This window comes from Vigna umbellata, chromosome 2 (assembly GCF_029865625.1).
Source record: "Vigna umbellata cultivar VRB3 chromosome 2, Vumbellata_1.0, whole genome shotgun sequence".
Classification (NCBI taxonomy): domain Eukaryota; kingdom Viridiplantae; phylum Streptophyta; class Magnoliopsida; order Fabales; family Fabaceae; genus Vigna; species Vigna umbellata.
In genome coordinates, this window is record NC_142166.1 from 6,126,700 (window position 1) to 6,142,231 (window position 15,532).

The 15,532-nt window shown below is 30.5% G+C and overlaps 1 protein-coding gene and 1 pseudogene across 1 annotated transcript; both read left to right on the forward strand.

Moving 5' to 3' along the window:
• Positions 1-1,259: 1,259 nt before the first annotated feature.
• Positions 1,260-2,626, forward strand: LOC148203268 (protein LURP-one-related 6-like; annotated as a pseudogene).
• Positions 2,627-8,490: 5,864 nt separating this feature from the next.
• On the forward strand, positions 8,491-14,649 carry LOC124819683 (aldehyde dehydrogenase family 7 member A1). The gene is made up of 14 exons (XM_088105883.1): positions 8,491-8,670; positions 8,769-8,855; positions 9,010-9,141; positions 9,844-9,916; positions 10,087-10,109; positions 10,216-10,279; positions 10,975-11,020; positions 12,550-12,730; positions 13,107-13,283; positions 13,386-13,554; positions 13,716-13,852; positions 13,938-14,035; positions 14,146-14,295; positions 14,399-14,649. Exons 1-14 carry the CDS (start codon positions 8,536-8,538, stop codon positions 14,451-14,453), a joined length of 1,527 nt encoding a protein of 508 aa, XP_087962009.1. The 5' UTR covers positions 8,491-8,535; the 3' UTR covers positions 14,454-14,649.
• The last annotated feature ends 883 nt before the right edge of the window (positions 14,650-15,532 follow it).

Below are 15,532 nucleotides of genomic sequence, written 5' to 3' on the forward strand. Positions count from 1 at the left end.
AGAGAATTAGCATTTCGAAAGCACTCCTACTCCTAATAAATTAAAAAGACAAATTGTTAACGTATTTTACAGAAAATATTTTATTTTCTTATAACTTTTGGTTATAATATTTAATAATTATATGATTTTTCTTTTCAATGTTAGAATATGTAAACAAATCTGTGCGTAAAAGGTCTGTATTTTGGCTTGTATGAATAAATTGGTAAGATGAGAAATCTACCGCCACATACGTATTCTCTAAATTTCTACAAATGTTTGAAAACAATTACTATTGGCCGCGTCTCCACGAGTCTCGTCCTCTGCCCACCACGTGTCACGACAGCAAATAGACAACTATGTCGTAAGATGCTACACTCTTGTATGGGTACTAAAGTCAACCAAATACTATTACATAATTAAATTTAATCAAGCAACATTTATATTTATCAACTCATGCCAAATTTCTATCTATACTTCATTACCTTAACCAAATCCCTTAAACTCTTTGGTTTTAAGATATACTTGTTCAAAAATTGACAGGTCTTTTATATTACTTTAGCATATAAGAAATGAAGTTCTTTTTACTTAGCGTCACTCTCTGTAGATTATTTATTTGTTCAATACTTCGTTATGTAAGTTTTTTTTGTTAAAACAAGCTCTTAGAGTTAGCCAATGCAAATAAAATGCTGTCGGAGATATTGTAAGATGTTTCAACAAGTATAACGATTATCCATGCAGAAAATTAATAAACTTTTGAAGAAGCATCGAATCATATATCTAGGTATCCAACGTGCTTTTATTTATAGGTTTCTCCATCAAAGCATAAGATTCTTGTATATATTTCAATATTTCAAATATTCCCCTTTGAATTTCAGGTTTCAAATACAGCTCTACCGAAATTCAAAACCTTGCGAACAGTCTCTTGAAAACTACTATCTAACCTACCTTATTTTATGTCAGTATTGCCCTGAGACTTCTCTGGTTGAAATCTGAAGGTTTTGGCATTTGAAAACCCCTTATGGAAATTCAATCTGCCACAACTGAAAGAGCAGTCTAACACGCCAACGCATGCTGTGAATTGAGCTAATTAATTATCACAAAGCAATGATCCACATCTGTGTGATACTCAAACTTCGACATCTCATCCACAAGCAACTAACGTAAATCAATAATGCCTTGTAAGATTCTTCTATCTCCTATACGTCAAAACTTGCCAAACCTATAAAGGGTAAGCCAAAGAAGTCTAGTCACACAAGTGAGGAGAACCTTGTTTCCATTACTCACTCATTAATATATCCTTTCTTGCAATGATAGACCCCAATTTTTTTGTGTATATATAAAAACTAATAGGGTGGTCTTTTAGGAAAGCTAACAAGAGTGTAAGGACGTAGAATATTAATAGAGCTGAGAATTTTACGGTATTTACATACAAAGACACACAGAAAACAACAAGGGTTTGGAAGATGATGCCTGTTATTAGCAAAATGTACTGTTCATCTTCTCAGAAGGTGCTTGGGGTCAGAAGAAGGCCACATGTGGTGAATGGAGGGGGATTTGTAGTCACGGATGTAGTGCCCAAAGGGTTGTTTTCAAGGTTGATGGCTGTGGAATTCATGGCACAAAGGAACAGTTGATTCTAAGAGATGGTGAAGGAGATGCTTTACTTCTCATGCGTCGAAAGGTATATATCATATTTGCATTATATATCAATACTCGTGTGTGAAAATTTAATCCTAATCTTTATCAAATTTTTCATAGACTGTGCATGCAACGTATTCTGTTTTTGTGTGTGTGTGTGTATAGTAAGTTTGATTAAGTTTCGATTTCTAGATTTTGGTTGTCAAAAAAGATTATTCTCTCACATGCATATACCTTAAGAGATCAATCTTTTAACTCTTGAGTGAGATATCTTCTGTTTACCTAAATATATATACACAACTAAATGTGTGTTGTTTTGTTGAGAATTCACAATATGTAATGGGTGGAAATATCATCTCACAAGTTAGTTTTATGAAATTAAATTAGGCTTAAAATTGACATGAAACTTAAATTTGGTATATCTAGGGAGTTTAATTCTGCAGGTGAGATTGATTTGCTTGCAATGATAAAATTTGCAACATGAAGTTAACTTTGTGTGATGTTCAGGGAGGAATGGTTGAGGCCCTTAGCATTTACAAGAAGTGGAAAGGATATAGCATGAACTATGAAGGATCACAGACCCTGGTTTTCAGCTTGAAAGAACCGAATTCTTGTTTTGTCAGGAACAATGGGATTAGAATCTCCATTGAGCCCAGAGCTTCAAGTAACAAAGGCTGGGACTTTGAGATCAGGGGTTACTTCCCTGATAGGAATTGTAGCATTGTTGACATTAGGGGCAACGTTATTGCCCAGGTACCCAATTTTTCAAGTCTCAATTTTTTCTTTCTGTAAAATGTAACATGAGTAATATGTGTTTTTGTTATACACAGGTTGGGGTGAATAAAGAAGTGGAGAAATTGATGGAAACCAAGGATCTGTACAATGTGGTCGTGAAACCTGGGATGGATCAAGCCTTTGTTTTTGGAGTCATCGCAGTTCTTGACTACATTTATGGAGAATCCACCTACTGCTAAGTCTGAAATTCTGCAGAAGATGCTATGCTTGCTGAATTATTATTATTATTATTATTATTATTATTATTATTATTATTTATTATTATTATTATTATTGTTATTATTATTGCAGAAAACCAATCATGGTTTTATTTTCTTATCATAAATATGCATATATGAAAGCAGAAATCAGCAGCCTTTACCAACTACTATAGGAAAATACCTTGTATATTGTGGAAAGGAAATTGGATACTTTAAGGTAGTGATTGTTTTGTTTCCTTAATTGGCGTACTTGTTTGACAACGATGGATATGTTAAAGTTAATTATTTAGTAATTGTTCCTTGAGCTTATCGTTTATAGGCTGCTATCGAATCTGTGTGAAATTGGATTGGTGATGGAAGAATTTGAAGAGTTTGGAACTGAATTAATTGAATAAATTAGGCACGGAATTGGCTAATTTGGCTAAAAAAGAATCTCAAGAACTCTGAATTCATGCGTATGTATTATATTCACGTAATGACTAGTTTTTGCGTAATTGATATAAGAGACCATACTTAAGATGTAACCAATAATTTACCTTTTCAAAAGAAAAGTATACGTTTTGTTGGATTCTTTAACTGGTGAGGAGGGTTCTCTACACAATTATAAACAGAGTAGGTGTGATTCTCTTTAGCAAATAAAGATGATTCTATAAACCTAGGATTCGTCGAATTTTCATCTAACTAGACAAGAAAAAGTCGAGAACTTTTTTTTTGTGTCATTGGAAATCTAACTGCCACCATTTCTCTGTGCATGATGTTTCGGTCAATCCATGCAGTATTCTGGATTTGCAATATCACAAACATATAGGATGACTTTTTTTTATTAAAGTTTTCAATAAATAATATTTTTAATATATATAAATTACTTTTCAACGTACAATCAACAATTTAAATTCGAACACAAGACTATTTCTTTACTATTGATCATATTTTAAGAAGAATATTTAAATTCAAGTTAAAAATATAGATTAAAAGGGGTAAGAAATAAGTTATTGAAGGAGAATTTATCGTAGTTCAAGACCCACGTCAATATGCTAAACATTGAAGGAGAATCACAAGGGATCCTTTGAAATCAAGAGAAATAAATTGGGTCTTTTGATGAACTCTTTAATATGGAAAAAAATAACAGCATCATCCAAAAGGTTTCAAACCATCCTTTAGTGGACTATTCTCTCTAAAAAAGAAAAAGGTTACTCCCTACACCACCCCACACCCCACATTGCTTCTGCACTACCACATTTCCAAAATATCCTTTTTTAATGAATTTCAAAATCTGTTAAAATTTTCAAAAATTTCTCAAACGAATTTTGAAATCCGTTTTTGAAAAGTTCCTTAACGAATTTCGACATTCGTTGAAAAGAAATTTCAACGGATTTCGAAATTCGTTGAAGGATTTTTCGAAAAATTTAACAGATTTTGAAATTCGTTGAAGTCTAGAAAAATCCTTCAAGAAATGTCGAAATTCATTGAAAATTTTTTTCTTCAACAAATTTAAAAATCCGTTGAAGAAAAGAAGTTGAATGATAAGATTTTTTTAAATATAAAAGATAGTTTTGAAATTTAAAAAAATATATGATAGTGCAAATAGTAATGTGGAGTGATGTAGAGAATAACCTTCAAAAAGAAACTATGATAGGTACTATCAGCAATTTCTGTAATTGGGCTTATTAAACCCAAATAAGTTAGAGGGTGGGAACAGTAAACGTGAGAAACGTAATCTCAGTTTAACACCAATATAGGAATTTCTTTTAATTCTTTTATTTGAATTTGAATTCATTTTTTTCTTCAAGGACCTGTAAATTTCGTTCAACTACTAAACGTCACTAGGTTAGATTTGCATTTCATTTGAATATGTTGAATAAGAGAGTCATTTCTAGAGCATAAATAACTATTCATTTTTTGTAAACAACTTTTAAATATATTGAATTTGTTATTTCTAGAGCATTTCTAGATTGTTTTTTGTAAGAGAGTTTTTTCTTATTTAAGTCTTACATTGATCATAAAATCGAATGACTATTCAATTCAACACTTATATTGAAACATCTTCAAGTGATATGACTTCCTCCATTGAATCATAAGTTATTCTTCTCTATATATTACCTCTTTTTTTTTTCTTTCAAATTTTAGATTGAATTGTTGTTTCCATGTTCAAATTTCATTCATTTTGTTTTACCATGTATACATTTATTTTCTTCAATTTTAAAAACAAACACTCTCCTTTATAATTCTATAGATTAGATTTACGTCTAGTGAACAAGCTTATGAGAATTTATATTTTATCTTGTTCTTTTGTTCCTATTGTTGTATCTTTATTCTTGTTCTACTCTTAGATGTAAGCTTTTAGTCGTAATTAATCCTATGAATTAATTTTTGTGTTTAATGGTGAACATATATATTTGAGTTTCTTATTGTTTGATCTTTAATTCATTAAAAGGAAAAACAAATTCAAGTTTCTTCTGCTAATCAACCTAAAACATAACTAGGCACTTATCAGAATGAGATATCCATTACATATTGTAGAGTTAGAAAGAAGACGAGTTTTCCTTTCTTACCAAAATGTTGCACAAGATTTGGAATAAGAAATACAAAGGGAGAATGATGCATCAAAGTATGAACCTAAAGTATTGATTTGTTATATATAAAATGATAGAAAGATTAATTCAAAATATATATATAACTTTCATATCATTACCTATAATAACTAAGAGAGTGTGATTACAAATAGTTATTTTATTAAAAACACTAAAGCAAATAGTTATTTTATATTGACTAAAATATTATTTTGCATTATTAACAAAAGCTTATATTTTTTAATCCAAAAACAGTAAACAAAATAACAAATCAAATATATACCAATCACATTGTTTAATTAATAAAGAAATTGAAACTCAAATAAAATATAAAATACTTAATAAGTTAAAAAGAATAATAAAAGATATATAAATTTATGATAAATTTAAAACTTAAATAAATAAATAAAATCATAATATATATAGAGATATAGACACACAATGGTTTGTCACATTTATCTGTACACAGGTTATGAAATAATGATCCATCGCACCAAACAAACACTTCAACCTCATCTCAATCACCTTTCTGGAAAAGATAATATTAAAATGCGTCAAATCTGATACTAATTACTCATCACTCAACCAATTATTTTTGTTTTTCATACGAAATAAAATACCTCTGTTTTCTTTTTCATACGCAAATAAAATACTAAAACACACGTCAACAAAATTAACATAATTAAATTAAAAGAATTATTTTTATTTATTTTGAAAGTTTAAAAATTAAATTGTATAAGAAAAAACAAATACTAATTTTACGTTAAAATTTATAAACTGAAAAGATATTTAACTATAAAAAAAATATCCTTAAAAATTAGAAACTTAAATTGGATTCAACATCAACGTTTTATAAAAGATTTGAAGTGACTTTCAATATACAATTTTTAAAATATTATGTTTGCAGTTCTTTTGTGTTATATATGGTTCATGTTATTTAGGTATTTCTACTTATCGTAAAACTCTCATCTTCTTAGTTAAATTATTACTAATTTATTATTTTTGCACTTTACTTCACTGTAAATAATTTTTATATGGATGAAAGGTGAAATTAACAAGAAGTTCTTCAGCAGGTCCCATATCTCAGTATTGCTCTATTTTGTAAAAGAAAAAAACTAAGAAATGTTGTTTTGTTCCGCATGACAAAAACAGCCACGGGGAAGATGGCAAAAGCACCTATCTTCAGTGACTGTTGTTATTTATTTTATAGGGGATGTTCAGCTTTTCTTGCTGTCATTGTTCGAACACCACGTGCATCTTCACATAAATCATTGCATTTGGTTACCCATTTCAGATAATTGATTACACATTTTACTGCATTCCTTTAACAATTCAGTGTGAAAATAAAAAATAAAAATATGATAATGTTATAAGGAAATTTTATTAATAAATTTTTAAATTTTTTAGTATTAGGAATGGAGATTAACTTTTAAGTAGTATGTAAATATATTTTTTTATAACTTTGTAGAATATAAATCCTCTTACGATGCATATCTTAAAGTTTATCTCAAAACATCGTATTCATATAATTGAATCTACAGTCAAATGATTATATGTTTATATGAGTTATAAAATGTTTTAATATTGAATTAGTATGTGATATATTAAATTGTTTATGTAGTTTTCTTTTGAACACTAGTTTATTCTGTTGTTTTTTTGTTATTTTTGATGTGTTGTTTGTTTCTTTTACCATAATCCCACTTTATTGGTGAGATTAGATGAGAGATAAGTATTAAGTATTTATGGTAAAAAATAATAATATTGCAAAACATCTTTTGAATTGTTTAGTGGTTAAGTATAGTTCTTATATATATAATTATTAATATGGTTATAAGATGTGACAAATTTGTTTTGTTTTATCAATTTTATAATATCTTATTTTATGAGTAATAAGATGCTAATATTATAATTTCATAATAAGATACTTATCTTATTTCATAAAACAAATCTATCTCGTGTGTCTATATATATAAAATTTATTCCTTTTCTATGTGATTTTACTCATTTTTTATTATCAAAATTTATCACAGTAGAATTATTTGTCTCAATTGATATTTATGTGATATTTATTAGATATTTATACTCATATAATAACTCAAATATATATCAAAATTTAGACAACAAATCTCAATCACACATAATCATTTAATTAATTACATAAACTTAAAATTAACAAAATAGTGAGTATCATCACATCTCAATTCCAAATAACATTGCAACTCGTCATATTTTATCACAATTTCATTCACACAACTAAAATCAGTCAATTTTCTCAAAATAGCTAACTTCTTTTATTATACTTGAACTTTTATCTCTACTAAGATCCACATATTCAAGCTCTTCATATCTTATATCTAAAGAAAACCACATCAATAATCTAAATGCATCCTAATGATTAGAGACAAAGAGAGATTTATCTAAACCTAACAAAAAGTCACATGCGAACATATTTCCCTCCTCGTACAAACAATTGTTTAAAATGATAAAAAAAATGAACATGTTAATTAGATATGATGGTTTCTATTTACTATATAATTAGGTGTATTTTGATCTTCGAATAAATTCTTAGATAAAGTACAGAAAGAAGAAAAATATATTTTATAAAAAAAATAGTTTTAATAAAATGATGCTCAATTAGTTAATTTTTTTATTTATAGTTTAAACTTTATTATTAAAATAATCAAATTTTATATATAAATCAATTTTTAGTTTTAAATACTTTTTAAAATTGTCCATAAACTTGTAATTACATATTATAAAAACAACTTAAAAAAATAAAAAAGATAAAACTAGTTGATAAATTAAAGATAAAAGTAAAAAATTAATTAATTATTGATAAAAGGCATACAAAATAGTTAAACAAAAATAAAAAAATAAAAATGTATTTTAAACATATAATATAAGAATAACTTTTAATAAAATTCAATTCAAAATCTCTAAATTTATAAATTACTTAAATCTTAATTAAACATTATTTTAATTTTAAATAAACATTGTTAAGTTAAAACATTATGTTTCATATATTATTTTATTGATACTAATAATACAATGAGAATTTAATGAAGCTAAAGTATTAAATCTTACATTGATATTCCTCTAGGGTGGGAAACGACAACACAGGGATTTGGCGTATCACATGATTAACTTAGATCTTATCGTTTAACCTAACATATGCTTTGATGCCACGTCATCTCTCAAAATGCGAGCTTTGTACAAAAAATGGCCATAACAATCCACGTACCGTGTCTGTCCCTGTCATCACCGTATGAGGAAGAGTAACAGTCTCTATAAATAAACTATCTCTTCCACCACTTTCTCAATCACTTTTTTCTTCATCTTCTCTTTGCAAGAAAATGGGTTCTGAAAGCAAGAGCTTCGACTTTTTCAAGGAGATCGGGTTGGCTTCCTCCAATATTGGCTCTTATGTTAATGGCCAATGGAAAGCCTCTGGTTCCTCTGTCACGTCTGTTAACCCTTCTAACAATCAGGTTCACTTTCTCATTATTTAGATGGTAGTTTTTGTTTGCTTTTATTCTTCAGTCTTTTTTTTTTCACTGTCGCGTGTTTGTTGGTGATTTGAAAATAGACCATAGCTGAAGTGACTGAAGCTACTTTGCAAGATTATGAGGAGGGTTTGCAAGCTTGCAGTGAAGCAGCAAAGACATGGATGACGGTGATTTTTTTTTTTCATTTAAACAAAGTTGTTTACTTATGTATTTGGGGGGTGTATTAAGTTTTGTTTCAGTTACATGGTGGAGTTTCCAGCAAGTACGGAATTTACCTTATATTGAAATTGAATTGAGGATATTATTGTAATGTTGTTGCAGATTCCGGCACCAAAGAGGGGTGAGATTGTGAGACAGATTGGTGAAGCTTTGAGGGCCAAATTGGATCCTCTGGGTAGGCTGGTGTCTCTTGAGATGGGAAAGATTCTTGCAGAAGGAATTGGGGAAGTTCAGGTATTACAGTTATCTCTGTTCTGAAATATTTTGTGGCGTTTTTGTCAGGTTTTACAACGTAGAAATCAGAGTTTAGATTGTGTATGATACTCCAAATTTCTTTAATGTCAACTAATGAAAGATAAGTAATGCTGTTCAGCTATTTCTGACCAGAACAGTCTGATGTATTCAGGGACATTCTAATTTATGTTGTTCTGATGAATTGATATGCCCTGTAGCTGATTATCTAGCTATTCGTCTGGAAAATGTTATCAGAAATGGGAAACATTTGATACTTATTTTTAATTTTTTTTTTCGTGTGGTCTTCCCGAGCAGCTACACCCATCTAACTACATATACATTTTTTTTTTCCTAAGTGAGGAGTTTCTTAGAATATATCCTAATTTCTACTCCAATTTCTTTTTTTTTCAGTTTTTATTGCTTATAATAATTATTACGGCATCTTCTTGGCTTATTCCCTATATTGAGGCCTCTGAGGATGTTGGTTTTTCCAAGTTGCTTTACTTTTGCGGTTGGGAGTTTCCCATAAATATTTGGTGTGCATATAGGCTAGCGGCACTCAAAGCATTTTAGTGACTTTTTTAACTATGCACAGAGCCAAATTAATCACTTACACCATGTCAATGAGAAAATTACTATGTGAAAGATTCTTCATGTACCATTTTTATATGATATACTTTGTGATCTTGCTACCCATTACAGGAAATTATTGATATGTGTGATTACGCTGTTGGGCTAAGCCGACAATTGAATGGATCAATAATACCATCAGAACGTAAGATTGTTTTGTACCTAAATTAATTGATCATCTTTTCTTTATAATCCTTTCTGGTTACATTGTTTAAAATAAGTTGTAGCTCAGGATAGTCTTTTGTTTTGATACTGATTTCTCTAGAAGAAATCCCAATTTTGATTTATTGTTTTCTTCTACTTTTCTTTTAACAGGTCCAGATCACATGATGTTTGAGGTGCGTATTTGAAGTATAATTATTTGCAAGTTTTTATACCCATTTATAACTATAATAATTAGTAGGTGCGATGATATTAACAGAGACACATGATTTTACACCACAGGTATGGAACCCCCTGGGAATAGTTGGTGTAATCACCGCTTTCAACTTTCCATGCGCGGTTCTAGGTATGTTTTTTCTCATTCTGTTTTAAATTCTGTTTTAATGCACACGGCGACAAATTCCTTTGGATCTTGTATATCAGTTCAAAGTTAAATATAATCAGATTGAACGCGTTACTGCATTCATTCACTGTCCTTTTGCCATGTATTTAAAGCTTCATCTGATTGTAAATCTGTTGTGTTCAGGAGCATCTTTATTTCTAATAAACTAGATTGTGAGTTTGAACTATCTTTCTGATAAAAGGGCAATATCACCAATTAATTAACCTTGTTATTATCCAATTCATCTCCAGTTTGGATCACTTTACAGTATATCTGTCCTTATATTGTGCATTTCCATTTAATGATATGTTTTATCCTTTTCTTAATTTTTAGCCGCCCCAGCTCTAATTCAAAAATATTCAGATTAGGGATTGCAACATTAAATCTTTGTGTAAAACATGCTACCCGAGTCTTACCGACCTTACTTTAAACAAATACATGGATGCTGACATATATGAGCGGTCAGCTTTCAGCTTTCTTGAAGTTTTTCTATCTAATTATACAATCCATTTTCTATTCCCTGATTTTAAAGTTTTTAATTGTAATGAAAACATTTTCATTTGTCTTCTGCCTCAGGATGGAGTGCCCACTTTCTATCCTCTGAATTTTTTTAATATTTTTATTGTAATAAAAACATGTTAATTTCCGTTGTGCCTCAGGATGGAATGCTTGCATTGCGTTGGTCTGTGGCAACTGTGTTGTGTGGTAAGTCTACCTTTCTATCTGTCTATATATTTTGAGATTTCTGAACTGGCTATTTTATGTCAGATCATGATTGTTTTATTAATATTTCATGAATTGTACTATAATTTTCTTTTCTATTTTCTTGTCATAATTGACTCTTATAATTTGTCGGAATAATGGTATATGTAGAATTCCCGACAATTTGCCTGGTTGTGTTTCACCATATGCTTTGAGACTTGAACATTCGTAGAACCCTGTATTTCAGTTAAATTCTCAACTCTATTTATCCAATACTTCGGTTCTCGATGCATTACGGTTAAGCTGTACGTATTTCATTGGTACAAAATTAGAATGATTGGCCAGAAACAGGGATATGGTGATCATTTTCCTTGACTTTTAGGCTTTTGGGTAACTAAACATTTTGTTTCGAAAATCCACCTCTTATCTCTAACCTAATTAATTTGTATTAAGGGAATATATCTTAGGTGGCAATGTTGTTGCTGACTGGGATTTTAAGATATAATATGCCCTTCAACTTCTCCCACTTCCAGTATTTTCATTTTCAAGTTGTGTAAAAACTCTCAATGACATCAATGCATGAAGCCTTTCCCTCCTAGTAGGTTAAGGCTTGATGGTGGTGCTTTTTATCGTTTTCATGAAATGGTAATGTTCAAGTGCTACATATTTATATAATTGATAGATACCGGGGTAAAATCGGAGACCATACTTGTATAAGATATGGGAAAGTTCCACCCAAAATCAGTGCAATATCAAATCCTGGAATAATAATTAGTTTTAGAAATTGCAGAAAGAAATACAACTTCTGGACAATTTAGGAGTGCCTAACTCTCTCAAGTCATAACTAATTTTCCGGATCCTGTTACTGCCCCACTGAACTCCATCTATTCTCTTATGTCCCCACAATACTCAATGGTTATCAAACTCACAAGCCAACTTGTAAAATTCATGTGTTTACGATCATGGATCCAAGAAACAGGTTAATACGTTTGCAAACTTGTTTTTGGGAGATCCTGTGTGAACTTGAGAAAACTCATTCACATGCATGTAAAATTGCAAATTCATTTGCAGTTCTGTGTGTACAGTTGGGCAGTTAAAAATAGCCCAAAAATGATGCCTGGGTTTGAACATTTTTTGGTCTTTATTTATTTGGAACTGAGACCTACGGTACTATTCTACTTTTTTTTTTGGGTTCTTAGATAAACTTTGGAGACACAGGTCTAGAGTCCTTATCAGGAGTTCAGGCATCTTGAGTTCTAATATACCTTCGTAATGGCTGCTTGCTTATATCTGTGGTTTGCCTACCCATTCAGCCCCCTTCCCCAAAAAAATGTTCATATAATATACACAAACAAAGTCAGTAAAGAAAGTCTATCACAAAAGATTATCAAAATATCTTTGTTTTTGCCAGTTATGCAGATCTGTATGGATTTTGTATGTATATGTGTTCACTTGTCAGATTGTCCAGTGTTCAATTTTTTTTTTGTGTTATCTTAATATTTATGTTTTTCTGATTACCACATACATTAAAGGAAGGGTGCTCCAACAACTCCTTTGATAACTATTGCTGTGACAAAGCTAGTAGCTGAAGTTCTTGAGAAGAACAACTTACCCGGTGCAATTTTCACATCTTTCTGTGGAGGTGCTGACATTGGTCAGGCAATAGCAAAAGACACACGCATTCCCCTGGTTTCATTTACTGGAAGTACAAAGGTACTTGATGTACTTGGTAGTTGGGCATAATGTTTTTAACAGCCAAGCATAATTAAAGTAATTGAATAGAATATATAAATTTCTGTTTGTGAGTCCAAAGATGTACATGTCACCTAAATGATGCTCAGTTTAGTTGCCCTTAGTACTCTAGTCTTATTGTAGTTTGTCTATGAAGTCTGATATCTAACATGCTAAATCATTACCCCTTTGGTGCAACTACTTCCATGTTTCATGTACTGTGTAATCATGTATGTTGCCCTTGCTCCCTATTAAATAACTAATGTAGAAACTCTGAATTTTTAACTTTCTTCAGAATGAGTTGGAGATTACGATCTTATGGTGTTGAGTTCATAATGATGTTTTCCCTGTTATATAGGTTGGCTTGATGGTCCAGCAAACAGTGAATGAGAGATTTGGCAAGTGCTTGCTTGAGTTAAGTGGAAACAATGCAATAATAGTCATGGATGATGCAGACATTAAATTGGCTGTTCGTTCTATTTTGTTTGCTGCTGTGGGTACTGCTGGTCAGCGGTGTACAACCTGCCGGAGACTGGTATTAGAACCAATTTAAAAGATTAAATTCATAATTGCAATGCAAGTCATGTGTGATTTTATAAGATATATCTATTTTCTAATTCAACTTCTTGTGCTGCAGTTTTTGCACGAGAGTATTTACACAAATGTACTAGACCAACTTGTTGGACTCTACAAACAAGTCAAGATAGGGAACCCCTTGGAGAAGGGGACTCTAGTTGGGCCATTGCATACTCGTACTTCCGTGGAAAACTTTCAGAAGGGTATTTCAGTCATAAAATCCCAGGCATGTTTCATGTTACTCTTTTCTAGTTGAGTTAAATATTAAGGTGATGTAAACTTCTTGTCTGTAATTATGCAAAGTAGGATATGCTATATAAAACAGATTGAATGCTTGTATTCTCTGTGGAGATAATGTACTTGATACTCTGAATCTCTGATTATCAGGGAGGGAAGATCTTAACAGGTGGATCTGTATTAGAGTCAGAAGGAAATTTTGTACAACCAACAATTGTTGAGATTTCTCCAGATGCTCCTGTAGTTAAAGAAGAATTGTTTGCTCCAGTTCTTTATGTCATGAAATTTCAGGTAGGGTATATTCTATATCTTCTTTCATTTTACTATTTCTTTTGGACTTTAGTTTTACGATTGAACTTCACTATTTTCTACTTAGACTCTGGAAGAAGCAATTGCCTTGAACAATTCTGTACCTCAAGGATTAAGTAGTTCAATCTTTACACAAAGACCTGGAACTATATTCAAATGGATCGGGTGAGTACTTATAAACTACTCTGCTGTAATTCTAACAAGGATTTAGTACTGGCTACAACAACTCTAAAGATAGTTGATTTCACTTGTTCATGGATGTTGATATGGTGCAGGCCACGAGGTAGTGATTGTGGTATAGTGAATGCAAATATACCTACAAATGGAGCTGAGATTGGTGGTGCCTTTGGTGGGGAAAAGGCAACTGGTGGTGGTCGTGAAGCAGGAAGTGACTCATGGAAGCAATACATGCGTCGTTCTACATGGTAAGTTGTAGTGGAATTTATGATATTGCATTCCTTGGTTACAAGCTCTGTTAATGGTGAATATATCTTCTTCTTCATCTTCTTCTGTGCATATCCTTGACAGTACCATCAACTATGGAAGTGAACTGCCGTTGGCTCAGGGAATTAACTTTGGTTAGACAGCCACCCTTGTTACATGAGGATGAACAAATGCAATTTTGCAGCCAGAAGAGACAAGTTCTATCACACATGTTAGTCTGGTTGACTTTGGCTCAAAGTGTTGTTTGAACCTTGAACATGACAGCTTCAATGTATTAGACTTAAATAAATGGCAATTAAATCTTATTTCCAAATAAAGTATCTGACGTTTAAATACGAGCAAAGCAGATTTTGGTCTTTGAAAATATCACATTTTTGTATTTAATTTATGCAAATTTTTATTTTAGATTTTATAGTTAACAAAATGATGTCATTTGGGAGTGCACCACAGAGATTCAATGTCTGGTGAGTTAGAATTTATGAAGACAGAAAAACAATTATGAAGTTAAACACAAATCCCCTACTTTCTTTTTGTCTACTTTGATTTTGTTCAACAGTTTTCTTAAGATTTAACATCAACCTTTTTCTTAAGATTCAACAATAACTTTCGTATTTGACCAAAATTTATGAGCAAAATATTTCCACATTTAAGAGTTTGGTAAGATTCACCCATAACTTACGTACAGGAATAAAATTAAATTTAAGATAATGATATTTTGACTTCTGATTTTAACTGTTACGTATAAGCACTGATTTGTTTATATGGATGAAATTAAAACAAACCAAAAATGACATGGAAACTTTAAAATTAAGGGTTTTGTATTCGCTTTCTCTTCATTTGTTTCAAAATTCATTTTAAACAAATTGATTTCTTTGTCTAAAAAATTGATTTCTTTGTCTATTAATTTAATTTCTTCGCATGGTATTGATTACTTCGCTAATATGCTATATTGAAATATGTTTTTCTATTATTTTTATTTAATTACTTTGTATGTTATTAATTAAATGGTGAAATGACTTTATTTAAATATGTTTCTCTAATAATTTAATTTAATTAGTTTGTATGCTATTAATTAATCACTTGGTCACTATTCTATATTTAAATATGTTTGTCTATTAATTTAATTTAATTATTTTGTGAGGTATTATTTACTTGGTGAAATTACTATATTTAAATATATTTGTCCAATAATTTAATTTAAATTATATACGCATGGTG

What these genes read in the sequence shown, in the direction of transcription:
- LOC124819683 (XM_088105883.1), top strand. Translation starts at nt 8,536, where the DNA reads ATGGGTTCTGAAAGCAAGAGCTTCGACTTTTTCAAGGAGATCGGGTTG. An exon ending in CAGCAAAGACATGGATGACG is followed by an intron (nt 8,856 to 9,009) that starts GTGATTTTTTTT and finishes ATGTTGTTGCAG; the next exon opens with ATTCCGGCACCAAAGAGGGG. An exon ending in CAGATCACATGATGTTTGAG is followed by an intron (nt 10,110 to 10,215) that starts GTGCGTATTTGA and finishes TTTACACCACAG; the next exon opens with GTATGGAACCCCCTGGGAAT.